Below are 26847 nucleotides of genomic sequence, written 5' to 3' on the forward strand. Positions count from 1 at the left end.
CTTACTTCTCAGGAGTTCTGTGGTTTGCAGAATTATTCGGAACCATTGAACTCTCTGATGATTTTTCTGTCTCTGAGATTTTGTTGTAGTTCTATAATTGAGTTATGTATACATTTACTTTTTTTCTTGAAAGTAAAGTTTGGATTTTCATGGGATTTTTTCATTCTTGCAAGTAGATGGCACTACAGTAATCTTGATATCTAAGTTTTAGCTTTAAGGTTTTGTGTTTTGGTTTTTTTTTAGCATTGTAGATCTATTTGCCTCACACAAATAATGCTGGAAATTGCTTCTTAAGAGGAGTGTCTTTGGAATAATTTGTAATGCTTGATGTACAAGAGGGGCACAAAAAACCCTGTAATTTATTTGTTAAAAATTGTGTATTCTTACGTTTCAACTTCAGTCACCTTCTATTGAGATGCTTATTTCCATTGCTCCAAACAGTTTTTGAACTCATCAGTTTTGATGCATTTTAGTGCTTCTGCTGTTTTTTATTTCACCTCTTCCACATGGGCAAAATGTTTCCCTTTGAGGACTTTTTTCATCTGGGTAACCAAAGTGTTGCTTGGAGTGAGATCAGGTGAATATGGAGGGTGGGTCACGGGGGTCATGCAGTTTTTGGTAAAAAATGCTGAACACTCAATGTGGGCAGGTGTGCTTATAAATCATCCATCATGAAATGGACAAATGGCATTGGAAGAATGTAAAAAAATTGGCTATAGCTGAATGCAGCCTCTCACAACAACAACTGATGCTGATAGGTTCCTAGAACACTTACCTAGGGGGAAAGTCTATACTGCAAGGGACCTGGCCTCCAAAAACTAATTTCTTTTTTGGGGTTGCCTCCTCATACTTTTCTGAAAGATACAGTTCTTTCAAATCATCTTTACTTTTATAGTATCTATGTTTTTCTTTGAGGAATAAATATTGAAATATACTATTTAGAGCTTTTATTTTGGCAGTGTCATCTCTTGACTTGAGATTTTGGTTGTTCACATGCTACATGGCTTTATATTTCATTGTGACTTGGTTTTATTTTAGGTGTTTTGTTGGAGATCAGCCAGCAGTTCTCTTAAGCAGTGTCGCTGGGCCTATCCACGGCAGGTCTTCATTTCTGATATTGCTTTAAATAGAAAGGAAATTCTGTTTGTCACACAGGATGGGGAAGGATTTAGAGGGAAATGGTTTGAAGAAAAAAAAAAGAGTTCTGAAAAGAAAGGTCAGTTCATACGTATAGACAGTACATAAAAGTATTTTGCAGCTATCCTTTAATTTGATAAATATTTGGTTTTACCATTATGTATTTACCATTACTACTAGTTTGTTTAATGCCTGCCTCTCATTATGTCATAAGTTCAGTGATGGCAAGGGCTGTGAATATTCCCTTATATCCTTTAGCATTTTGACATATTTCCTGGCACATGTAAGTGTATACTTAGAAAATTATAAACATATTCTTGAGAATCAGAAAGCCACAGTGGAATGGTTTTTGAATAATTTTTTGCTTTGTTGTATTTCTTTTATTTCTTTATAGATTATTCAAGTCTGTAAATATTTAAGATATATTTACTATGTGCCAGATACAGGGCAAGGCTTTAATGATGCAAAAATATATAAAATGGGCCTCTGTTCTAAGGCACTTAAAAGCTTGTAGGAGCAGTAGACTTGTATGTAGATATTTATGTTTCATCAAGACTAATGCTAATGTGCACATACTGCATCTCTTGAGAGTGTAGACATTGGAGTGAGTGAGTGTCAGGGAAAGATTATTAAGTCCCCTAAGGCTGAAATAGAGTGAATTTGAGAGAGTAATGAGAATGCAGGTTTGACTTGTAAATGTTGGAGGTTTTTACAAGTGTATCTTAGTCATATTTAGTGATCTGAAACCAAATTCATGATCTCATAAACTAAATCATGATTTCATGCTCCTGCGTCTGCTTCCCGATGTTAATGGCTATCTTCAACACCCAAATTCCCTCAACTTGTACATCCAATCAGTCACCAAGTTTTGTTACTCTGTCTTAAATATTATTTCTTAAATCTTGCCACTTTTCTCCAGGTTCATAGCTACAACTTCAGTCTATATTGCCTTTTATTCTTTTTCTGGACTTAAAGTAACTCCTTAAATGACCTTTTATTCTTTATTTAAATGTTCTTTACACTACAGCCAAAATCATTTCTTTACATACAGATTTCATGTCTTTGTAGACGCATTATATACTTTGCTTTCATAGACTTGATTTTACTTGCAATGATGTAATCATTGTTCAGTGTCTGTCTTCCCTGCTAGATTATGTATTCTATGTAGCAAGAACATAACCTGTCTTGTTCACTACTGTATCACTAGACTAATGATCAGTATATCACAGTAGCACAGTATTGGTCACTTAGATATTTTCTGAATAAGCGTAAGAATGGGTTTAGAGGAAAGAGGAAGCAAATAAACAAATAGATTATGAAGACACTATACATTTATTTTTAATGCAAGTTGGGAATTTTAAAAGTGTAACACTAGATTTGTTTTTTAGAAAGGTAACTTTGTTTGCTATATGTAGGATGTATTTGTTGAACGAGATTAAAGCATAGATAATTGAGAATAGACACCCTGTATAAAATGTTGTGTTGAAGAAAGGATGTATTCTTCAAAAGGACTTAATATATATGAAAGATATTTCCATGTTTTTCCAGTTGCTTTTCTATTCTATTTATTCCTAAATTATTTTAATAGTATCAGTAAAGCCACAATTGGTGGTAATTCATTTTTTCTCTTTAGCAGAGATTTTATCAAGCCTTCATAATTCGTCATCAGATGTGACTTGTGTCTCTGAAATAAATAGTGTGTATGAAAGAATTCGACTTGAAAAACTTACTTTTGCACATAGAGCTGTTAGTGTCAGCACAGATCCAAGTGGATGCAACTTTGCAATCCTGCAGTCAGATCCTAAAACAAGGTATACCTGTGTTTATTAAATATTATTTTTAGAAGGAAAAGATCTTTTGTTTTTAGTGGCTCCTGGTGGAGATTTAATTAAAGAGCTGTTGCCAAGCCCTGTAGAGGTCTTAGATGTATATTCATGTTAAAATCAGGGTAATCACCAGAGGTAGAATTTGGTATACTGGGAAAAGTGAAATATTCTCTTTATTTTGTAAACTGATATTTATTGAAAATATATATACATGCACACACAAAGTTTATTTGTCTTTAGTACTTTATGATATTAGGTGCTCAGATTCTGAGAAACGTACTATAAATATTTCTTAGGCAATTCGCAAAAATTTCTGAACCCTGAATATGATGAGAATTGACAAAAGAAGTGTTATGAGCCATCTATAAGTTCCATTGCTTATAATCTTCTAAGTAACATTAGTAGAGAGATACCATGTTAAGATAAACCTCAAGGTGTTGAAGCAGGAAAAAGTTCTAGAAGTAGGGTAACCATTCATTCCAGTTTGCCCAAGTCTGCCCTGGTTTTAGCACTGAAAATCTCATCTCCTGGGCAACCCCTCAGTCCAAGGGAAACCAGGAGGGTTGGCCCCCCTACTGAGAATGGTGAAATGTAGGTTGGGAAGGTGTCATTCATTCTCACAGTACTGAAAGAACCAGGGTTACAGACTGATTGTCTGTGTGTTTATTTATCTTTGCTTGAGTTTCTGACCTACTACCCTGGGATTTGGGACCTGAAGTATTTGCTCAGTCCTCTGTATATTTGTTTTTCTTCACTTGTAAAATAAAAGATAAAAAAGAGGAAAAGGTTAAGAATTGTATTCTTTTTTGAATGTTTTTAGTTATACTTTTAATTATTTAAAAATTTCTACGAAACAGCCATTTGAATTTATATTGTAGCATTTCCTTGTAAAGATAGAGAATGTTTATTTTAAAGAAAAACATAATTCTTGTCATTTTACTTAGAGAAAAAAACATAAAAAGGAATAGAAAAAGGCAATATAGTATTTAAGACTTTGTGCAATAATCCTATATTTTAGGAAATGCCAAATAAAAATTTTTCTAAGTTTTATGAGTAATAAAACATTACATTTTAAAAGAGAATTGTCTAGGAGTGCTTTTTCTCCCCATTTTTTGGAAAGTATAAATTATTTTTGTTTTGTTTCTAGCCTTTATGAAATTCCAGCTGTGTCCTCATCATCCTTTTTTGAAGAGTTTGGCAAACTTTTGAGGGAAACAGATGAAATGGACAACATTCATGATGTGACATTTCAAGTTGGCAATAGAATCTTCCCTGCACATAAATATATTTTGGCAATGCGTTCTGACTTTTTTCAGAAATTGTTTCTTTCAGATGGTACTGCTTTAGAATTTACAGATGTTTACCGGAAAGATGAAGATTCTGCAGGATGCCATCTCTTTGTGGTAGAGAAGGTTCATCCTGACTTGTTTGAATATCTTTTGCAATTTATATACACAGACACTTGTGACTTTTTAACGCATGGTTTCAGACCAAGAATACACTTAAACAAAAATACAGAAGAATATCAGGGCACTCAGAGTTCCCATTTGCATGAAATGAATTGCCATGAAGATGATAATCAGAAGTCAACATTTGAAGTTTACAAAAGTAATCAAGCTCATAAAATGTGTGAAAGGCAGAAGAACAAACCCAAATCTTGTAAAAAAGGAAAGAGTGTTGGGGAAGATGATCCTGTAAGAATGTTGCAAAGTGTTGCAAATAAATTTGGCTTCAGTAATTTGAGTAGTAGGTATGATTCCTCCTTTTTCTTGGTCCTTGTACTTCATTGAACCCTCCTTTGAAAATTTTCCTTTTTTTCTTTCTTCCCAGCTTTTCTTTCCACCCTTGCTTTCCATTGTCTCCTCCTTTTCCTTCCCTTCCCTTCCCTTCTCTCTTCTCCTTTCCCTGCCTCTTTTCTCTTTTTCCTCTGTCTCCTTTTTTGGGGGGAAAGTCCTTCCTGCATTTTTTAGCAGAGCTATTTTTGTGGGACTTTCTGGATTAGAACATTAAAGGATAGGAAAGCTGTTAGTGGGTTTGTACTCTATGGTTTGTGTATCTAATGGGGATCTGGAGTGACAGACAGTATGGTGTGCTGGAAAGATCTTAGAAGTTAGAAAGACCTATATATGTCTATTACTGGCTGGGGCAGATTTCTTTTTTTTTTTTTTTTTTGAGTTGGAGTCTCACTCTGTCGCCCTGACTGGAGTGTGGTGGCCGTTCCCGGCCACCGTAGCCTTGACCTGCTGGGCTCCACCATCCTTTCGCCTCAGCCTTCTGAATACCTGGAATTACAGGCGCGTGCTACCATGCCCGGCTGATTTTTTTGATTTATTGTGGAGATGAGGTCTTGCTGCCCAGGCGGGTCTCGAACCTGTGGGCTCAGGCAATCCACTCACCTCAGCCTCCCAAAGGCGCGGGATTACAGGCTGAGCCACCGAACCCGACTAAATTTCTTATTTTCATAACTCATTCGTGACTGCTGATGTGAATTTACATCATTCCCAATTCTGTTCCTGGTTGCCGCTGACGCGAATTCATGTCATTCCAAATTCCTTTCCTGGTTGTCGCCGACATGAAATTGTATCTTTGCAAATTCTGTTTCTGAATGCTGCAATATTGTCATATATATGTGTTATTATATTTTGCTTGAAAATGAATAGGCAAGAAGATAAAAAGTTAATTGAAATAATTATCTGATATTGACTGCACAATGTTGTTAGTGATTTACTTAGTTGGTAAAAATTGCAAGTTCATTATTTTGTTGTGATTAGTGTTGTGTACTTGTATTTCGATATTTCAGGACTTTCATACTTCAGCGTTAAAAATAATTTAGCATAATTATGGAAAATGAAGAAATATATGCTGATGAGATTTCCGAGTTCAAAGGTGGATCCAGTGAACTTATTAGTGATAGTGAGACAGATAGTGATAGAATGAAGCAATGTAAACAAAGAAATATAGTACAAATAATATATGACAGTGAATCTAGTACTGGTGAGAACGAATCAGACATTGAGTGGACAAAATATCCAAAAAGAAACTTAGAAGTGTTTATTGGTAATCCAGGTGTCAAGGTATTCCCAAATGATCCTTAAAGTATAAATGAAGTTGTCAGACTATCAGAGATGCTTTTATAGAAATGATCACAACTGAAACTAACAAGTATTATGAGTAGATGCACCACAGATAGAAATGTCCAAAGAAATAAAAAAAGTGAAGCAATATTTCAATGTCCGAGATGAAAATGTTTCTAGCATTAAATATTTTGATGGGACAAGGGAAGAAAACCACGATACATACTGTTCAACACGTCTATCAACTGCAACACCTTTCTTTTACAAAATAATGACACAAAATAGATTCCTACCAATTTTACTATTTTTGCATTTTTCCAATAATGCAGAAATGCAGTCAAATCCAAGCAGATTATGTAAAATTGAACCTGTAATAAATTATGTCTTAAATAAGTTCAACACTGTGCAAACCTCAACAAGAACTTTTCTTGGATGAATCCATGATACATCATCATGGAAGACTGTCTTTTCAGGTTTCTAATCTGAATTAAAATACAAAATATAGAATGCTAGTCAAAGTGGTATCTGAGGCAAATACTGGATATGTCTCAACTTTCAAGTGTACTGTGAAAAAGGTGACAATTTAGGAAAGACCATTTCACTTATGTTTGATGACAGAAGTTTGCAGTAACCAGTTTCAGATTTTTAAAAAATTTTCATCTTCTCTTAGTATTAGGAAAGTGAAAAATTAGCTGATCACAAATGTGTTAATATATGAAATGGGAGGGATAGTATCTACCTCATGTTGTTGGCATAGTTTTGTCATATAGCATGGGTAAAGCGCCTAACACGGTATCTGTCATATTATAAACCAGATTCTTGAGAATTCCCTCTCTCTTTTTTAAAGGTATTTTTGTTGCTCATAGCAGTATAGCCTTAGTTGTGGGGGTAGGTACAGAGGAGGAGCATGTGTTAAGTTGCCTAATTTTATAGCAGTGAAAGACTTTGTGCTATGGCTTTGATTTGTTGTCAGTAATGATATTTAACATATTTTGGATTCTAAAATTGAAGAAAAAATGTATTTATCTCAAAGTGGGGATTTGTTGAGATACTTTTTAAGACGATAATATAATCATGTTTAGATGTAAGCTAATTTGTTGGATTTTTGTAGTAGTTTATTTTGGTATCGGAATCTATCCATCAATTAATTTTTTTATCTGTTCTTGATAGGTTAGATGGAGTCAGGTTTGAAAATGAAAAAATTAATATTATTGCCAAGAAAACTGGTAACAAACTGAAGCTAAATCAGAAAAAATGGTAAGTTGTTAAAGGAAAACAAACGTTTTCTCTCTAAATTTTGGCATGTACACGTGCAGATAGAGCTCTTCTTATCCACATATGAAGCAAAATATGTAGATAGACACCCTCTTAACTTTTCAGGAAGTGTTGGGGAGCTGTGGAGGTAAGCGGATTAAATGTTAATGGCTCAAAAAGTCAGTGAAGGTGTTCAGTATTTCTGATTACTTTCTAATGGAGTGAGGAACTTTTAATTTTTTTTCCTGACCTGAATTTTGTGTCTTGTTATAACTAGGATATGTTATTAGCTTCAAAAGCAAATTACTTATGCATCTTCATCATTGTGATGATTATTTCCTTTAGTATGAATTTTTTTCAGTAATAAATATACTATTCTAGATATATTACTAACAGTTTTGTTTTTAGCTATTTGTACTTTCTGTGTAGGTGAAAGTTTTAGAGAAAGTGAACCTGGAGTTTAAACTATGCTTGCCACAGAATGGGTCATACAGATAAGTGAATTAAAGATACTGTAATATGGTATCACTTAATATTTTATTATTAGCACCTTACCTGTATTAAAAAAGGAAAATTAGAAAAAGTACTTTTTTGAATATTTGTCTGTATTCAATTCCCTTTTCAAATTGTGTTTTTACTGTAAGACCCTTCTTATCTTCCATAAGGTGGAAGGAAATGAAATGCTTTATTTGTATGTTTTCCCATAAGTTGTTTATTCTCTGTCACCTCTAAGAGAAAAATCTAAAGTTAAGCCAGATACTATAACAAATTTTCTTGTTTGCTAAATATGTAAAGAAATTGCTGTTGCTTCAATTAAACATTTTTCTTGCAGTTCATTTCTGTGTGATGTGACCATGAAATCAGTAGATGGAAAGGAATTTTCATGTCATAAATGTGTTCTTTGTGCTAGACTTGGTAGGTACACTTTTTGTTACAGCTGTTGACTCATTTGCTTTAGAATTGTTTCACTATTCTTATTGCACTGAACATTTTTTTCTTTTAGAATATTTTCATAGTATGCTGAGTAGCACATGGATTGAGGTAAGATTTAAGTAAAAAGCCCCTAGGCTGGTAACTACACTTCTTTATATTTTGGGGAAATTTAAAGCTAAAGAAATTCAAAATTGGAACTTGATAATATTTTAGCTCAGTTTTTTATTTGTATTAAAATTTTTGCTTAAACCTGCTAGAAAATAGCAGTATTTAGAATTTAAAATTATTGCTAAAACCCTACTTAAATTAAAATTTCCCCATCATTATTTAGAAATGTATTAGTAACACTGGTGTAATTCTTGTTTTTTGAAGTTTGTCTTTATTCCTTTGTCATGTTATAAGTGTTTTGAAATTGAATATAAACTCATTTTAGCTTTGAGTTTTATGAATTTTATGGTCCTTTGCATTTGTTTTGGTTTCTTATTCAAAGTTTCACACCAGTAATCCAACTTAGACTGTAATAATATTTTATTGCTTAAAATAAATAATTTTACTTTATTTTATTTTGTTTAGGCTTCCAGTTGTGCAGCTTTGGAAATGCCAATACATTCTGATATATTAAAAGTTATTTTGGACTACCTCTATACTGATGAAGCTGTGGCAATAAAAGGTATTAATAAGAGTTAAGGGCTGGGCGTGGTGGCTCACGCTTGTAATCCCAGCACTTTGGGAGGCCGAGGTGAGAGGATTGCCTGAGCCCAGGGGTTCGAGACCAAACTGAACAATTTGGCAAAACCTCTTCTCTACAATAAATCAAAAAATTAGCTGGGCGTGGTGGCACATGCCTGTAGTTTCAGCTGCTTTGAAGGCTGAGGTGGAAGGATTGCCTGAGTGCAGCAGGTCAAGGCTGCAGTGGCTGTGAGCATGCTACTGCACTCCAGCCTGGGCAACAAAGTGAGACTCCCACTCAAAAAAATTAAAAATAAAAAAGAGTTAGGACATTTTAGATATTTCATATATAATGGAATAATGGTAAAATCAAAATGAGTCTTAATTTCTACTAGAAATGAGCCATCAGGAAAGGCTTAATTTTAGAATAAGCAATAGGGATGATTACTAACAGTAAAGGATCAGATAAATAAAGTTTTCATTACTTACGTGAAAATGAACTCTTTAATAATTAAATGCAGTGGTTGAGATTAGATTTAGCAGTTCCATGTCCAGCCACTTCTATAATTGGAGTGAATGAATTGACAACAGGAAGTATAGTTTTGACAAATACTGTTTTTCCTCTTTTCGTAACACATATGAAGTGAAATAAATAGACTAATAATTCAACCCAAATTTATGAAGAGTGTGCATTTGTATACTTTGTTAGGCAAAACACTAAGTTTTAGTTACCAGGTATCTTTGGTCATTGGAGTGGTACTGGGTATTTTGTTGCATTCATTTAACCTTTAGGTTTTCAAACCCAGCTGTATACAAGATTTTAAAAAGTGAGTAGACCTTACTCTATTTTTTTTTACCTTATTTTTAAGAAACTCACAATGTAGTAGAGAAGACAAACATATAAGAAAACAAGTGTAATTCAACAGAGTAATCCTATAAAAAGTAGATGCATTTTTGAGAAGGCAGCCTCTGAATCTGCCTATGGATATTTGATTAGTCTCCATGAAGGAGATAGTGTGTAACTGAGAACAAGATTTTTGGAAGATTTCTATATGTGGGTGTAAGCTGAGACATGGTATTTTTTTTTCTACTTCTCATTCTTTTAAAAAACTGAGATATTATTCACAGCGTAAGACTTATACTTTCAAAGCATACAATTAAGTGGCTTTTCATATATTTACTACAAGCTTTTGTAATTATCACCACTAGGACATTTTCATCACCCCAAAAAGAAACCCTGTACCTATAGACACTTTCCATTATTTTTTATCCCTAGCAAACCTTAATCTGCTTTCTGTCTCTATGGATTTGCCTATTCTGTTCATTTTCTATAAATAGAATCAAACAACATGTGGACTTCTATGTCAAATTTCTTTTATCTAGCATTGTTTTTAGAATTCATTTATATTGTAGTACTTCATTATTTTTTATTGCCAAATAATATTCATTTTGTAGATATGCCACATTTTATTTATATATTCATCAGTTGATGTATATTTGGTTGGTTTTGCTTTTTGGCTATTTAGGAATAATGCTGCTATGATCAGTCATGCCCAAAGTTTTTTGTGGGCCTATTTTCATTTCTCTTGGGCGTATGCCTAGAAGTGGAAATGCTGGGTCATATGGTAACTCTGTGTTTAATATCTGAGAAATTACCAAACTGCAAAATGGCTGTACTGTTTAACTTTTCCAACAGCTGTGTATGAGGGTTCCAATTTCTTCACATACTCGCCAACACTAGTTAATGTCAGCCTTTTTTATTATTGCCATCCTAGAGGGTGTGATGCTATATAGCTTATGATTTTGATTTGTATTTTCCTGATGATGAATGATGTTGAACATCTTTTCATGTTTTTGGCCATTTGTATATCTTTGGAAAAGTACCGGAATCCTTTGGATACTTTTATTTGAATTACTAGTTGTTATTTTTATGTAAAAGAATTCTTTACATATTCTTGATGTTAGTCTCTTGTCAGATACAGGGTTTGCAGATGTTTTCTCCCATTCTTTGGGTTGTTTTCCTTTTCTTGATAGTGCCCTTTAAAACATAGGAGATTTAGACGTTGATTAAGTCCAAATTGCCTGTTTTTACGTATTGCTAATTCATTGCCAAATCCAAGGTCATGATGACTATCCCTTATGCTTTCTTTTTTAAAGTTTTGTTTCTTAACACTTAGGTCTTTGATCCATTTTGAGTTATTTTTACCCCCAGACTTACTGAGCCTTAATTGACAAATAACAATTATATATAGTCAAGGTGTGTAACTCAGTGTTCTAATATATGCACATATATTGTAAAATGATTACCACAATCAAGCTAATGAAAATATTCATCACCTCTAAGTTTTTTTTTTTGTGGTGAGGATACTTGAGGTGAGATAATTGAAGTTTTGTACCCTTTGACCATCATTTCTCCCATCCCCTGTTCCTTGGGTAGCCACTTTTCTCAATTAGTTTTTGTTTGTGTGTTGAGAAGGGTCCAGCTTCATTCTCTTAAATGCGTATAGCCTGTTATTTCAACACCGTTTGTTGAAAAGGATTTATTTCCCCATTGAGTTGTTTTGACCCTTTGTCAAAAATCAACTGAAATGAATGTAAGGTTTTATTTTTTGACTGTCAGTTCTGTTCATTGATTATGTATCTTTATGCCAGTAACAGAACTGTCTTGATTAACATTACCATCCAGTATGTTTTGAAATTGGGAAACGTGTCTTCCTACGCTATTCTTCTATTTCAAGATTGTTTTGGCTGTTTTGAGTCTCTTGGAATTTCGTATTGATGACTAAAGGAACTTTTTCATTGCCAAATTCCTAGCTTTTGATGTGATTTACTCTCCAACCTGACTCTGGCAGATAAAGAAGAAAAATCTAAAATAGTTTATGACCTTGTACTACTGTTTCTTAAGGACTCTGGCATCTTTTAAACAGTTACCCGCTCTGTTTGAAGTCTGCTACCACCACCCATAAAACCTCACCTACATACATATCAAGAAACTCTGCTCCGTTGTCTTCTTCAAGCTGTCCTTTATTGCTTTCACAGTTACCTAGATAACGGCTAAGTAGTCGCCAGTCAGAAAATCTTTGAATCCACCTGTATCTGTGGGGGAAGGGCAAGGCACATACTGATTTATAGTTGCTTGTAATCTCTGTCCTCCTAAACTGTGTATAACCAAGCTGCCATTCAATCATGGGGACGGCACACATTCTCAGGACTTCCTGGGGACATATGCCAGGGGTCTAGGTCCTCAAATTGGCTCAGAATAAGCTATCTTAAAATATTTTCATTATTTGGGATCTTTCCATCAACAATATGAATTTTAGGATTAGTTGATCCAATTTCTGCAAAAAAGGTACCTGGGATTTTAGCTCTGTAGATCAATTTGGAGATTATTGCTGTTTTACTATTCTTATAATCCATGCACACAGGGTGTCTTTCTATTAATTTATATCTTTAATTGTTTCCAATTATTTTTGTAGTTTTCAGTGTATGAACCTTGTTCTTGGTTAAAATTAAGAGTTTTTAATGCTAACTTAAATGGAAATTTTTTCTTAATTTTTGGATTGTTTTTTAAGAATTACAGTTGATTTTTGTATATTGATCTTGTGTCCTGCAATCTTGCTGAACTTGTTCGCCAATTCTAATAGTTTTTCAGTGGATTCCTTAGGATTTTCTATATGCAAGATCATGTCATCTGCAAATAGAGATAGTTATACTTACTTCTGTCCAATGTGGATATCCTTTATTTCTTATGCTTGCTTAATTGCCCTGATGAGAGGGATCTCTACTACTGTGCTGAATAGAAGTGGAGAGAGATTGGTCATCCTTGTCTTGTTCTTAATCTTAGGAGGAAAGCAGTCAGTCTTTCTTTCACCATTAATTATGATGTTAACTGTGGGTTTTTCACAGTTGCTGTTTATCAGGCTGAGGAAGAGTCTTTCTATTCCTAGTTTATTGAGTGTTTTTGTCATCAAGGGATGTGGAATTTTGTCAGATGCTTTTCTGTGTCTTTTGAGACGATTGTTAAAAAAATTTTATTGTGTTTTTATTCTGTTTTTGTGTATTATATCATTATTTTTCGTATATTGAATCATCCTTTCATTCTGGAGATATTCCACTTAGTCATGTTGTATAATTCCTTTTTATATGTTACTGGATTCAGTTTGTTAGCATTTTGTTGAGGATTTTTGCATCTGTAATCTTAAGGATTATTAGTCTAGTTTTCCTGTGATGTCCTTGTTTTCTAGTATCAGAGTAATATTGGCCTCATTGTATGAATTGGGCTGTTTCTCATCTTCCATTTTTTGAAGAGTTTGTGGAGAATTGTATTAATTCTTTAAATGTTCAGTCAGATTCACCAATTAAGGCATCTGGTTGTAGATTTTTTTTATGGGAAGGACTTCATCAAGGACTTCATCCTTTCTTCTTATTTTTAAATCTTTTTTCTACTTCAGATTTTAAAAATTCTTAGCCCCCTTTTTCCCCTGTGTTGCTATTTTTTCTTTCTATTTGTGTTGTAATTTTGGCAATGGCTCAGGAGCATTGTTTAAAGCCATTAGTACTTTAGGGCCAAGAGTGTAATTTTCATAGATGAACAAATTTTGTTTTAAATAAGAAAGCTTAAGAGCATTATCCACTGCTGCACGTATATGTGTTTTTAAGTGTGATGGTGAGATTTGACTTTCCCTTCTGTTTATTAGTTTGAGAAATGTTTCTCTAACAGTATGGAAAATTATAAACAAATGAGACATCCTAGTAGCTTTCTAGACCTAAATGATCAATTCAACCATTTTCGAAAAGGTGGAAGTATCTTGATACGTGTACTATTTATCATAGTTGCCCTTCTAACATTTAGGAAATAATAGTGATTATCTCTTTCCTAGTGCCTTAATTCAATTTTTTTCCTAAGTACAATGTTTACAAAGTAATACAGAGTGATGCTTGTTTTCTTTCTGTTTTTTAGAATCTCAAAATGTAGATTTTATTTGTAGTGTTCTTGCGGTGGCTGATCAACTTCTCATAACTCGACTGATAGAGATTTGTGAAGTAGCATTAACTGAAAAACGTGAGTAATTTTGAATTAGAATATTAGTATGTTTTCAGGTTGATCCAAGAGTACTGCATTTTGACTTTATGATGCCATTTATGGTAAAATAGGCCATTGTTTATACTATGAAAAATACCAAAACATTTAAATTATTACATGCCATCATTTGTAGGCACACACTTATCACAGAATATGTGAAAATATATACATCTTAGAATTGAAATATGACAGCAATTTCTATTGAAATGTTATAATAGTTTGAATAATAAAGATAGTATAAATTTACTTGGGAAATTTAGGGGTGAGTGTTTGAAAGCAGAATTGTTTCACCTGTGCCCTGGTCTTGGCTCTAGCCATTTTAGTTACCCATTTCCTGTTGTTTGCAGGAATTTTTTTGGTAACTTTCCCATTATATATCTGAATAAGGCACATCTCTTTTTCTTCTTCCTCTCTTCGCTATTTCAGTTAATTACATGACTGTCCTCCTGAACACACTACATTGAAATCCAAAATTAGTTTTATTTGTTATTTTGTCCCTTACACCCACATTCGTTCAACTGTTGAAATTGATTCATCTTAACTGTGTTGATCTCATTTCCCCTATCTTTTGATCTTTTGATCCTCACTTTCATTATGATAGTTGAGGTCACTGTTACCTATTCCTTCTGTATAGTGTCAAGTAGTCTTTTAAATGTTCTTTCTCCCTTCTACTTCTCTTCCTGTAATCATTCTATAGGAAGAAATTATGTTTCCTCTGTTTAGATATTTTTAGTTGCTTACTCTAGGACAAAGTTGGAATTTCCTTAGCCTGATATGAAAATATTTTGGTTTTCCATACTTATTTGTTCTACTTCATTGCTACTTCAGGAAGTTTCTGTCAATTTTTTCTAATTTCTATTTGCTGGGAATTTGTCTTGACTTTGGTGTCTTGGTTATCAAAAAGAAAACAACAGCCTGATCTCCCTTTAAGCAAGAAAAGAAAAATATGTTAAAGAACACAGGATACAGTAGAAATAAAACGTACACTTAGGTGATATTTTCACTTGTTTATTGGCTTTCCTGGCCTTTCTTAGATGTCCTTTTTTGTCTCTGGTTGCACAGTTGCCATTATTTATAAATTCCTTGATGTTCCTAGAACTTAGGAAAGAGAGACTTCCACAGAAGTTTGGTCTCTGAGTACTGGGAATGTATGGATACTTCTTCCCAACTGAACAATTCTGAAGTTTTTATATGATTCAATTTTATAATTTTTTGAACTGTGAGAGTTTTTGTTCATCATGAATTGAAAATTTAGGTTAGTCAGGAGTGAGGCAAAGGCCTTTATTGACTGCAGCTGCAACTTTTTATGGTTACAGGGGAGACAGAAAAATAAGTAGAAGAAGCCGGGTGTAGAAAAGAACTGTGTTCCTCTATTGACTAAGACTCTGAGGAAGTAAGAAAAAGCGTGGAGGGGGTCAGAAAGCTAAAGTTACCTGGTATATAGGTAGAATATTCTGGAAGAATCTCTAGCAAAATTGGTCACTTCATACTTAAGGTTACTAGGATTATGACTAAATCCAGAATCTTTTGAATAGTATCTCAGATTCTGCATTATTATGAGTAATATTATTATAAGATTTAGATGTACATAGTCTCCAAAAAATATACATGTTTATATACTTACATACATAAATATATCCATATAAATTCTGATAAATTACTCAACATTACTATACTTTATAGAATTATTTCATCAGTTTTTTTTTTTTTTAGTCTTCAGAATGTTTTTTAGTCTTATAGAAGAGGGAATAATTACTCTAGTACGAATCAGCTAATACAAAACAGTTTCCATATTCCGATCGGTCCCATGCCAGATTTGTGTTATATAAATGAAAAGAAAAGTTGTTCATCAATGTAAGTTAAAAGTGTTCAGAAAATATTAGGCAAAAGACTGTCAATTCTTATGTGTTTGCTTCTGGTGATACTAATGCCCCTTTTATATTTTGTTTTGCTTAAAATTTTTGTGTATGAGCTTATGCTTTCTCATTACCAACTTTTGAAATTACTTTGGCTTATTGGGATGGAAGAGTTCTATATTTGAATGAGTTATTTTGTCAAGAAAGGACTTTCAGTTTTTCTTGTTCTAATTGGACAACTCTTACAACCTTAAAATAAATATATTTCATTTGCTGGGGTAACATGCCTTTCCTCTAACTTTGCAAATCTTTTCATTCTTTGTAGTTACCCTTAAGAATGCTGCTATGCTACTGGAATTTGCAGCAATGTATAATGCTGGACAATTGAAACTGTCTTGTTTACAGTTTATGGGACTAAATATGGCAGCTTTACTTGAAGCAAGGTAAGTAAGGTGCATACATAATATGACTATTGCAAAAGCAGCTGTTTATATGTGATGGTAGATATGATAGTAATTTAAGAGTAATTAGTGATGTTTTTACCTGGATGGGAAGAATTAATGATTTAGGAGTCATAGACATTTTAGAATTAGAGGAATTTTGGAAACTTTTGAAAAGTTTTCAGCAATGATTTTTAAATGAAATAAATGTATACTTTTTTTTTAGTATAAGGTCAGAATATTATGTTTACTCACTATAAAGTCAGTGGTGAGAACAGTAAGGCTGCTTGATGAACAAAAATTTGAGATTAGAGTTCTTGGTGTCAGTTTTCAGTTTATGTGCTAATCATTCATTGTTCTATAAGTATTAGATAGATTAATTCACTTAATTTTCTGGAAAACCTTATGAAATAGATTCTGTTAATAGCCTTGTATTCATATAAGAAAATCCAGGCAACTTTTTTCTTTCAGAATTGAGAAAATCTTGATTTGTGTAGTTGTTATAAATAAAAGTTTTTTGATAACTCGCTTTTAATGTTAGAATGATCTTTGAACTAATTCCAAAATATAATCGAAATAAAATGTTCTACTTTTTTTTTTTTCTACTAATCTATTCTTAATGCCAGTTAGGGTTCAATTTAGTGAAAATTTCTTTACAGTTTGAAGCTTTGTAATTTTGTGAAAAATGTTTTTAAATGCAAGTTAATGTTATGTGGTATTGTATAATTTTAAAATGTCTCTAATATCTTAGTGTCAGAACCTGGCTAGATTTTTCAGACTGAGTTAAACTTTATTGTTCACATTCTGTTAGTAATTCTATTCATGGCAGTTTTATTACCCCGTATTGCCAAATTAAGCTCATTTAATTTGTCAGACAGGAATCGGCCAAAAAGTAAAACAAGTACCAATCCTATGTAAAACATGATATTGGAAAATGATGTGCTACAACTGTTATGTTGTGACACGTGCATCAGCTGAGCCATTTAATCAAGGATAGTACCTGCTGTGATATTGTCTCTTTTTGTATACTTTTGCATGAGTAGACACGTACAACTTGTATTAAAATAAAGATTTGTATACATAACCATTCTTAATCAGGAGTTTGCTGTGTAAATAAGTAAGCACAGAGATGTTAGGATAGGAAAAGGAGGGCGGCTCCGAAATTGACTTAGTATCACAAGTTAGTGCATCAGTTATTCCCAAACTGTTGAAATCTGGCATGAGACTGATTTGAATATGTGAACTGTTTTGCATTAGTTGCAGAAATAGTATTTTCAAATGTAAACTTTGATTTAAATTTTCACTGATGCCTTAATGTAACTTAAAAGACCCTTGAAATCTATGTTGAATACAACTAATCTAGTTCAAATCTCATTTTACACATGAAGTTGCTAAGATCCAGAGAAAAAGTGAGTTGCTCAAGGTCATGTAGGTAATTGGTAGCAGTGATAATTCTAAATAGAATCCAGGTTTCCTGATACTTAAGCCATTGTTCTATCAATGTAGTATACCTTCTATAGTTAAAGATTATAATTTGTGGAAAAATGAATACTTGCTATTTTATTATGATAGAAAAGATTCAAGATTCTTTGTACTCTTGTTCCTAAGTGTTGCTTGAGTTTTATTAAAGATATGTGTTTAGTATATCTGCTGTTTATTTGACATATATAATATATAATATATAAATATATATCTTTATTCAAGATATGTGTCTAGTATATTTGCTGTTTATTTGAAATGAAATATTTTCCTATTTGAAAATCTTGACAGGTATTAAGTCACTAGAGTCTTAAGATAGAATTTTGTGTCCTATATTTTAGGTCTCTTGATGTTTTAAGTGATGGTGTTTTGAAGGATCTTTCTGTGTTTTACCGAAAAATGGTAAGACTTATGTTTTTTTAGTGAAGGTTTTGGTGGCTGTGATACTACCATCTTAAACAGTGTATTAGATCAGACTTCTCCATGGAATAGTTTCCTAATGAATTTTAATACGTTAGGATCTTTTTCAAATGAGGATGTAGGGTTTCTTACAGGTCTCACAAAGTAATCAAAATTGAAGAAACTTAATGATAAAATTAATATCGATTTTAAATCTTTTACACATAAAAGTTACTGAAAGTGTCAAGGAGAGTGTTTTTGTTATTTACCAAAGGTTAGGGCAGTAAAAACACATGGATTCACATGAGCCCTAAGAATTGTAATAATCTGTATTTAATAATAAAGTGAAATTTTTTCAAGGTTTCTTTTTTTGGTAGTTTTATGAAATTTTTTAAAGAATCGAATCAGAATTTTTTGCCCTTGTAGATTTAGGAAGTTATTGAGCATACAGGCCTTTTTCTGAAGTTACTATATATTAAAACAAATGGAATATTTAACATATTTTTTGAAAAAGTCTTTGTAAATTTTGTATTTAAAAAGTGACATCTTCAATTCTGCAGATTCCAGCAATGGATAGAAGAGTCATTACACCATATCAAGATGGACCAGATGTTAGCTATTTGGAAATAGAAGATGGAGATATTTTTTTGAAAGAAGAAATAAATATGGATCAACAGTATTCGTAAGCTCTCTTTTTTCTTCTTTTTTTCCTTTTTTCCTCCACTGTTCCCCTCCTTCATCTTAGCCACTTGACATTTTTGTGTTGTTATTAGAATAAGAAATTAAGAATCAGTGGTACCTGGCTTATGAAGACTAGGGTGAATGCTAGAACTTAAGGAAGATTAGATCCCTGATTCCTTCCTAAACGCCATTTAATCAAGTGATTGCCCCTTCTTCATCTTGGCAGAAGATTAGAGATTTGCCATCAGTAGAGGCTAAACCAGAGAGGCTCCAGAGAGGAGTGTACCTGTCATAGATAATGTACTATTTCTCTGTAGAGAACCTGACTATTTTACTAACCGTGACCTACAGTGACTGACATTTGGGTGTCTTCTAACAAAATATTCAGGTTCTACATAATCCTTCTATAGTGGGCAGACCATTTGTCAAATCCTGCACAGAATCTCTAATCAGTGTCTTAAGCTCACGTATCTGGTTACAGAATTAGTTTCCTTCTACTTGGTAAATGTCAGTTAAATGAAAACCTTGAATGTTCAGGAAATTTACTATATACAGCCAACTGTGCACCTCACTGAAAAACTGTCCTTGGGTTCTAGAAATGTTATTTTTTCTTTTTTAAAACTCCTGTTCGAGTGTCAGGCATCATTTAAAAATAAATCTTGAAATTTATAGCTATCTTACTTAGATGCATGACATGTTGTTATATTGCATATTATAAAATTATTAACATTGATGTGTTATTTTCTACAAAGTAATAGTGTTCACAGCTGGCCTGTGTTACTGGATGAAATAGATAATGAGATATAATTTTTAGGTGAAACAAGACAGCTGTGGCTTTCATACATATTTTATTATCTCTTCCTTGATTAATAGTACTCGAGTCAAGGAATTATGCGTTTTCTGAAATCTTTAAAAATTATCAAATATTTCCAAGTCAAGATTATGGTTTATAATAGCTTATATGTAAATATGTGTAGTATTTTATTTTTCAAAGTATTTTTCTCTATACCATCTTGTTTTTTGTTTCGTTTTGTTTTTAAAAATTATTTTATTTCAAAAATGTGGGATACAAATGAGGGTTAGATCCATACGTGGTCATCGTACAGATAGAGTGTCGGTACCCTTAACCATCTTGTTTTTAACATTCACAGAAATGCTGGGGTTAAGGACAAGTAATAATATCACACAGAAGCCTGGTGAAATGTAATTTGCTCAGGGCCACGTAGATAAATGTTACTAGAGTGTGCACATCTTTACGTTTCATTTTTGTTTGTTATAGTCTGTTGATTAACATGCATAGTTCTATTGGTTCCTCTCTAACATCACATTTTTAAAAATGATTTTTGTTTTCTTTTTCTTAGGGAAACTATGTTCAAGAAGGCAAAAACAAAAGCTAAAAAGAAGCCACGTAAACGTTCAGATAGTTCTGGAGGTTATAACCTTTCAGATATTATTCAGAGTCCATCATCTACAGGTTAGTGGAAAGTGTTTGAGCATATACTTACAGTTCTAATCTTTGATGTGTCTTCATTATCTAATTCATTTAACATGTATTAAATGTTAGTATATGACATCTCTTAGAGCAATTGATATACAAAATAGTCCTTACAGAGGCTACAGAAAAGGATAGCATATCGTGTTAAGAAGTTTTCTCCGGGAGCACAAAAGAGGCACCCCAGCAAGTTGGAAAAGATGAGGGAAGACTTCTTAGAGGAACTTGATGCCAAGTTGGATCTTGAAGAATGAAGAGAAGTTAGCCAAGAAAAAGAGGCAGATGGATAAGCAAAAGGGAACAATGTGTTCCTCAGCCTGGAGGCAGTAGAAAGAATCGCACATTTCTTGTGCATATTGTTTAGCATAGGAGACAGATTGGTTAAAGATCAGATTTTGGAGAGTCTTATATGCCAGATGAAGGAATTTATATTTTATTTTTAAGGCTGTGAATTGTTATTGATTAATTTTTAAAATAGCATGTGCCTGGGTGAAATTTATGTTTTTAGAAAGACCACTATTCAGTGGCATAGAGGGTTACAGATTGGCAAAACAGGTCAGAGATACTATTATGATGTTGGATTAATGTAAATATGTCGATGTTCAAGGTGAAATGCCATTCAGGTGCATGAGGTTATAACCTAGTAGGAGAAATATAAAACATTTTATATCTAGGCATTATGCAAGCCTGTTTGAAAGTTAAGCTTGTGTAGTTTTTCTAATAAAATTTTCCCAATTTTTTATCTTGAAAATCTTTAACTTACTGAAAAGATAAAAGAAATAATTACCACAAATACCTATATATCCTTTATTCAGATTTATTGTTGGCCTCTTATCATATTTGCTTTTTCTCACAGACTCTAGAGATTTAAAAAAAATTATCCATTTGGAATAAGTTATAGATATGATGCTTCTTCCCTAAATACTTTAATATGAATCTCCTAAAAATAAAAGTATTTTTCTGCACACAGTGCTGTTATACCTAAGACAATTGACATTAATTAATCATTACCTAGTATTACACTCCATATTCAGATTTCTCTAATTATTTATAAATGTTTTTATAGTCTTTTTTGTTAAACCTCTTAAAAAAATCTAGTTTTTAAATCAAAAGTCAGGGTCACACTGTCTTTGCTTACTAATATCTCTGTAGTCTCTTTTAACTAAAGCAATATTCCTCATACCTTTTTTTCCCAAGGCGCAGGCCAATTGTATTATATACTGTCACATTCTAGATTCATTTGATATAAATTTTTAATATTTTCTTTAGCTAAAGCATGAAGTATGACTATAAAATAATGAGACTACAGTATGGCTTTCAGAAATGGTAGGTATGTCTTGTCTGTAGCAGTAAGACATAATATGGTGCAAATTTCCATTAGCAGTATTTCATAGTCAGTCCTATGCATACAACTTTGAAAAAAGAGAAGATTAAGTTGTTTCGTGTCTTTTTAAAAAATAGCTTTTATACAGGGCAAAGAAGGATTTTTTTTTTTAATGTTTGATGAATACTACAAATGAGATACTTGACATTGTCATTAAAGCTCAGAGGAATAAGTAATGTCAAGAATAGTTATTTTAGATAACACAAAAGCTACACAAAGGATAGATAATTTACCTAAAATTAGTTTATGAAGCACCGATGATAGGAATCACAAGACCCAGTAAATGGAAAGACATATCTTAGGACTTTTCCACATTTAAAATTCTGTGACTTTGTGTTCTTTGTGTTGTATGAGTTACTTCTAGTCCTTAGAAGGAGGCATGAATGGATTGATAGAAGGATGAATAAATGGATAGATAACCATGAAACTAATAATTTTCCAGTCATCTTACTGACTTATGGAAAAAAGCAGATATTTGATTTATTTTAAATAATATTATTGCTAGCACATGTAGTAGAATCTTAGAATTTCAGAGCTGGATGAGAGATTAGCAATGAAATAATTTACGTCCCTTAAACACAAGGAGACAAACTCAGAAAACATAAGTGATTTGAAGCAATAGTGACAAAAAAAAATCTAATTTACTTTCTTCATTCCAGTTCTGTATTTTTCTGGTATACTATTCTTTCTATGGGCAGCTCAGGTAATTATTAAAAGGTTAAATTTAATTGGGGGCCAAAATGACTTATTAATGAAGAAAATTTGAGTATGAGGCAAATTTCATCAAAGACAGTTGTGTGAAGGCTTAACATTTGTGTTGATCCTCAAAGTTAGATAAATGACATTTTGTAGCCCAGTATAATTGTTGGCCACCTCAGTTGTGCTCTTTATTTTCTAGATTTATTTCTAATTGACTTCAGGGAGCTTTCTAGTACTAGATGTATTTTCTTAGATGAAAATTTGCTAGTGTTAAAAATATCCAGAAGATTGTATGGGGAAAAAAATGTTTGGATGTTCCTTTTAAACTGTATTTTAGCAATGATAACAGAAAAAATAACACAGAGGTTGTCAAAGTGATTTTCTTTAAGGAGATGGTTTGTTTTCTTTATTTTAAAATCAATTATACAACTTTCAGTTACAACTCAGATAATGTCTTTCTTTTAAAGTTTATTTTAGTACTTCATCTCATAAATTGGAAATGTATGGAAATGAACACCTGAAACTGCACTGTTTATATCTGAAATAACTCTGCTATGCTAATGAACTAGGATACTACCTGTAGCATGGAGGCAGGTAGTGTGCTTCCTTAAAAGAAGAAATGTTATGTGTATTTCACAACAACCCTTTTGCTTCAAGTAAGCTAATTAAAAATAGCTCTCAATCCCCAGAGATCAGCTGCAGGGAAAAACAGCCTTAAAAAGGTCAAGTTGGCTTCTTAATCTATTTATTATAAAGATGAGGGGTACAATTCAGGGCTAGGTATACAAACATTGATCATGCAGGGATGCTTGTTAATGAGGTGTGCCCCTCCCTCCCCTAGCAGCTTCCCCCAGCTGCCAGTCCCACCCCCCATCCCCTGACAGTTTTCCGCTACTGCCAATCGCCTTCCCACAGCATTATAATTGTTCAAGGTCACCTTATAAGTGAGAACATATGGAACTCAGTTCTTTGTTTCTGTGATAAATCACTTCTTAAACCAGATCCCAAAGAATTGTTTTCCTCAAGTTCATTACATGATGGGTATATAATTATAATGATTAAAAAAAACTATTATTTTAGAATCTCCTTCGTTTCAATTTTTTACTTAAACTGATTTTTTTCTTCAGTTAGCTTGAAATGAGATTTTGAAACAGTGAATATTATTTGAATGCTGTTAATTCTGGGTAAATGGAAGCTTTTAGCTCTATTTGGTTTACTGCATGTAATGTATATAAGTTTAACGCATATGTGCTAAATATGTATATTTTTAATTTCATGTTTTAGGATTGTTAAAGTTTGATAAGACCAATTCTGTGGAATCTCTTCCAGAACTATTGACATCAGACTCTGAAGGAAGCTATGTAGGCGTGGGTAGTCCTAGAGATTTACAGTCTCCTGATTTTACAACAGGATTTCATTCAGATAAGATTGAGGTTTGTTTTTGAAAGCACTGCTTCCTTACTTTCAATTTTTAGGCATATAGATAGTTTATTTTTAGTTTTTTATTTTTGCTCTAATTGTAAAACAGTCTCCTGGTTGGTATATGAGAAAGCATAACTGATCACACAATATGTGTAGTGCTAGTTTTCTCAAATTTGTGTAACATTTCTAGTTTTGGATATTTTAATGGCAGTTTTGAGCTCTTTATGGTGTTATTGCTAATCTTTCTGCAACTAAAATATGTTGACGTAAAATATAGTAACACTATAGACATATTGAAACATGTATTTATAGCTAAATTACTGAAAGTATTTTGTGAAATGTTACAATCATTTAAAGATTGTCAATGAAAATGATGTTGAAAATAAACCTAATTTCAAATTTTGCAGTTTCTTTCCTCTAGGCTGTTAATTGGAGCAAAACAATTTGGAATGATTTATTTCTTCTCCTAATCTAGTGCCATTGACATTAAGCTGTAGGATTCCTAGCCTGGTCATCTCTGGGGAGTGTATTTTTTAGGCATCCCTTAAAATTTTATTCTATAGTTTTTAAGCTATAGGGAAGAAACAAGTCTAACTTAATAGAGATAGAGGCATTTTTCTCTAGCCCCTACACATCCATAAAACATATTGGAGCCCCTAGGAATTGGTGAGACTATGGATGTTTATTCTTTTTACCCTTTCTTCTTAGAGTCTTCTAGGCCTCAGGGATGATATTTTTTTTTTAATGTAGGGTAGAAGTTTGGGGACAATTCACATTCCTACTAAGATGGGTCTGGAAGACAACTGAGATTTAAGGGAAAGTTGATGGCATATTGTGAATATCTTGCAATGGTAGAATAATCTGTCTTGGAAGTGGAAATACCATCTTAACTTCCTTGACCTATTATAATAGCAATAGTTTTTAGGGTTCCTTTTGAGGTATCAATATTATTTGACTTTACTTTTATTCCGAGTACTGTAATTCAGTGAGTTATATGAAATTTATTCCATACTTTCATTTTGTTTCATACTGAAGTCATGGATAGTAATTTTAAAATTACTGCTTTATGTCTCATTGGTATAATTTTTATTTTAATAACATTCTTGTTTACTATTTATGTAAATAGGATTTAATATGAAAACTTGTTTCTAAAAATTATTCTCAAAGCTCTCGGTAATTGGGTTATAATCACTGATGTGGTTTAAGCTACAAAATTAGAACACAAAGTGAAAATACTAGATGATTTATTGTCATAAGATTTTGCTCTTCAGTATAATGTAACTAATATCTATTAAATACCAACTATGTGTTTGTTACTGTACTAGGTACCTGCTATTGTTAACAATAAAAAATTTTTTCCTTCCTTAGGGAAAAGTTAAACCATATGTTAATGGTATACCTCCTACATATTCTAAAGAAGATTTAAAACCATGGGAAAAGTCACCAATACTTAAAATGTCTGCTCCACAGCCTATTCCCAGTAACAGAATTGATACCACCAACTCTTCCAGTTGGGTTGCTAGTTCTTGCAGGTTAGGACTTTCATTTTATTCTGTACCTAGTAGTCTGAGAAATATCATTCATTTTAGTCAAATTAAAATTTTTAATGAAGTACATTTTTAAAATATTAAGATAAATTTCCAAATTACAGAAACTTACTCTAAATGCTTACAAATTGCTAACCAGCTATAATAGGCTTTTTATACACACACACACACACACACACACACACACACTGGCAAAATTTATTTGCCTTTGTATTATCATCAGTGAGTAGTAGCAAATATTGCAACTTTTAGTTTTTTGAGGCAAAGTCTCAGTCTGTCAGGCAGACTGGCGTGCACTGGCACAATCATGGCTCACTGCAGCTTCAACATCCTGGGCTCAGGTGACCCTTATTATGTCTCAGCAACCTGAGTAGCTGCAACTACAGGCACATGCCACTATGTCTGGCTAATTTTTTATGTTTTTGTAGAGACAGGTTCTTGCTACATTGCATAGTCTGATCTCAAACTACTAGGCTCAAGCAGTCCTCCTGCCTCAGCCTCCTAAAGTGCTAGGATTACAGGTGTGAGTCACTGTGTCTGGCAAATAGTGTGTGTGTGTGTGTGTGTGTGTGTGTGTGTGTGTGTGTGTGTGTGTGTGTGTGTGTGTACACATACATGGACTTAATATCAGCACTTTTTTTCTTAGATAATATACATTGGTTATAAATGCTACTCAGGAAGACCATTTTGTTATTCATAGACTTTATCTTTTGTAGCACATTAAAGGGTATTTAATTGTTAAAGGGTATTTAACAATTATGAAATGTGTTGTAATTTGCAGTTAATCTTCAGAGGATATTCATTTAATGTTGTTATACTGTCCTTTTAATTGCCTGTATTTTATGCATTTTTTCTTTTATTTAGAAAAGTCAAAAGAAGGAGTAGATGTAATTAGAATGCAGTGTTCTTTCAAAGTAGTTTTTGAGCTTGTGCTTCATCTTCCTATGCCTGCTATTGTTGATAACAGGCTAAAATTGTTAATTGACTTATTGACATATTATTATCTGGACCATCTGTGTATTCTCTTTAAATATGTCGTATTTTGCACAGTTGGAACAAAGATGATGGTGTTTCCATTTTATGTTGCTTCATGGGCTAAAGTTAGTTCAGAAATTAGAAAGTTCAGAAAAGTTTCAATTTTTTTGCCAAAGTAAACAAAATTGAGTGTACTTAATTTGTGGGAACATCTAGAAGCATCTTTTAATTGCCATTGTTAAACATGTTTTAAAAATAGCTTGATATAAAGGCAAAAGTATAGGTTACCTGTCTATTTCATTACCATGCTTCTTGACAAAGTGCTTAACAATATGCAATAATAATTCTTAATATTAATATATACACATTCATTCTGAAGTATTGCCTTGTATAAATAATTATAATTTTTTAAATGAAAGACAATACAGGAAACCCTTTAATAGATTACAAATAAGACTTTTTAAATAGTTATATCATAATTTTTTATTTTGATCAGA

At 32.6% G+C, this 26847-nt stretch overlaps 1 protein-coding gene across 1 annotated transcript in view; it reads left to right on the forward strand.

Annotated features, from left to right (window-relative positions):
• The window catches only part of IBTK (inhibitor of Bruton tyrosine kinase), a 94225-nt gene that overhangs the window by 35994 nt on the left and 31384 nt on the right, over window positions 1–26847 (forward strand). Inside the window, exons 10-23 of the mRNA XM_021710149.1 lie at window positions 1039–1216; window positions 2771–2948; window positions 4111–4713; window positions 7208–7294; window positions 8124–8206; window positions 8295–8332; window positions 8798–8894; window positions 13854–13955; window positions 16158–16275; window positions 18093–18153; window positions 18711–18832; window positions 20193–20305; window positions 23691–23839; window positions 25197–25360. Coding sequence (XP_021565824.1) covers window positions 1039–1216; window positions 2771–2948; window positions 4111–4713; window positions 7208–7294; window positions 8124–8206; window positions 8295–8332; window positions 8798–8894; window positions 13854–13955; window positions 16158–16275; window positions 18093–18153; window positions 18711–18832; window positions 20193–20305; window positions 23691–23839; window positions 25197–25360 — 2093 coding nt within the window. The remainder of the gene's footprint in view (window positions 1–1038; window positions 1217–2770; window positions 2949–4110; window positions 4714–7207; window positions 7295–8123; window positions 8207–8294; window positions 8333–8797; window positions 8895–13853; window positions 13956–16157; window positions 16276–18092; window positions 18154–18710; window positions 18833–20192; window positions 20306–23690; window positions 23840–25196; window positions 25361–26847) is intronic.

Source organism: Carlito syrichta, unplaced genomic scaffold (assembly GCF_000164805.1).
Source record: "Carlito syrichta isolate Samal-C Ts95f unplaced genomic scaffold, Tarsius_syrichta-2.0.1 Scaffold288187, whole genome shotgun sequence".
Taxonomy (NCBI): Eukaryota; Metazoa; Chordata; class Mammalia; order Primates; family Tarsiidae; genus Carlito; species Carlito syrichta.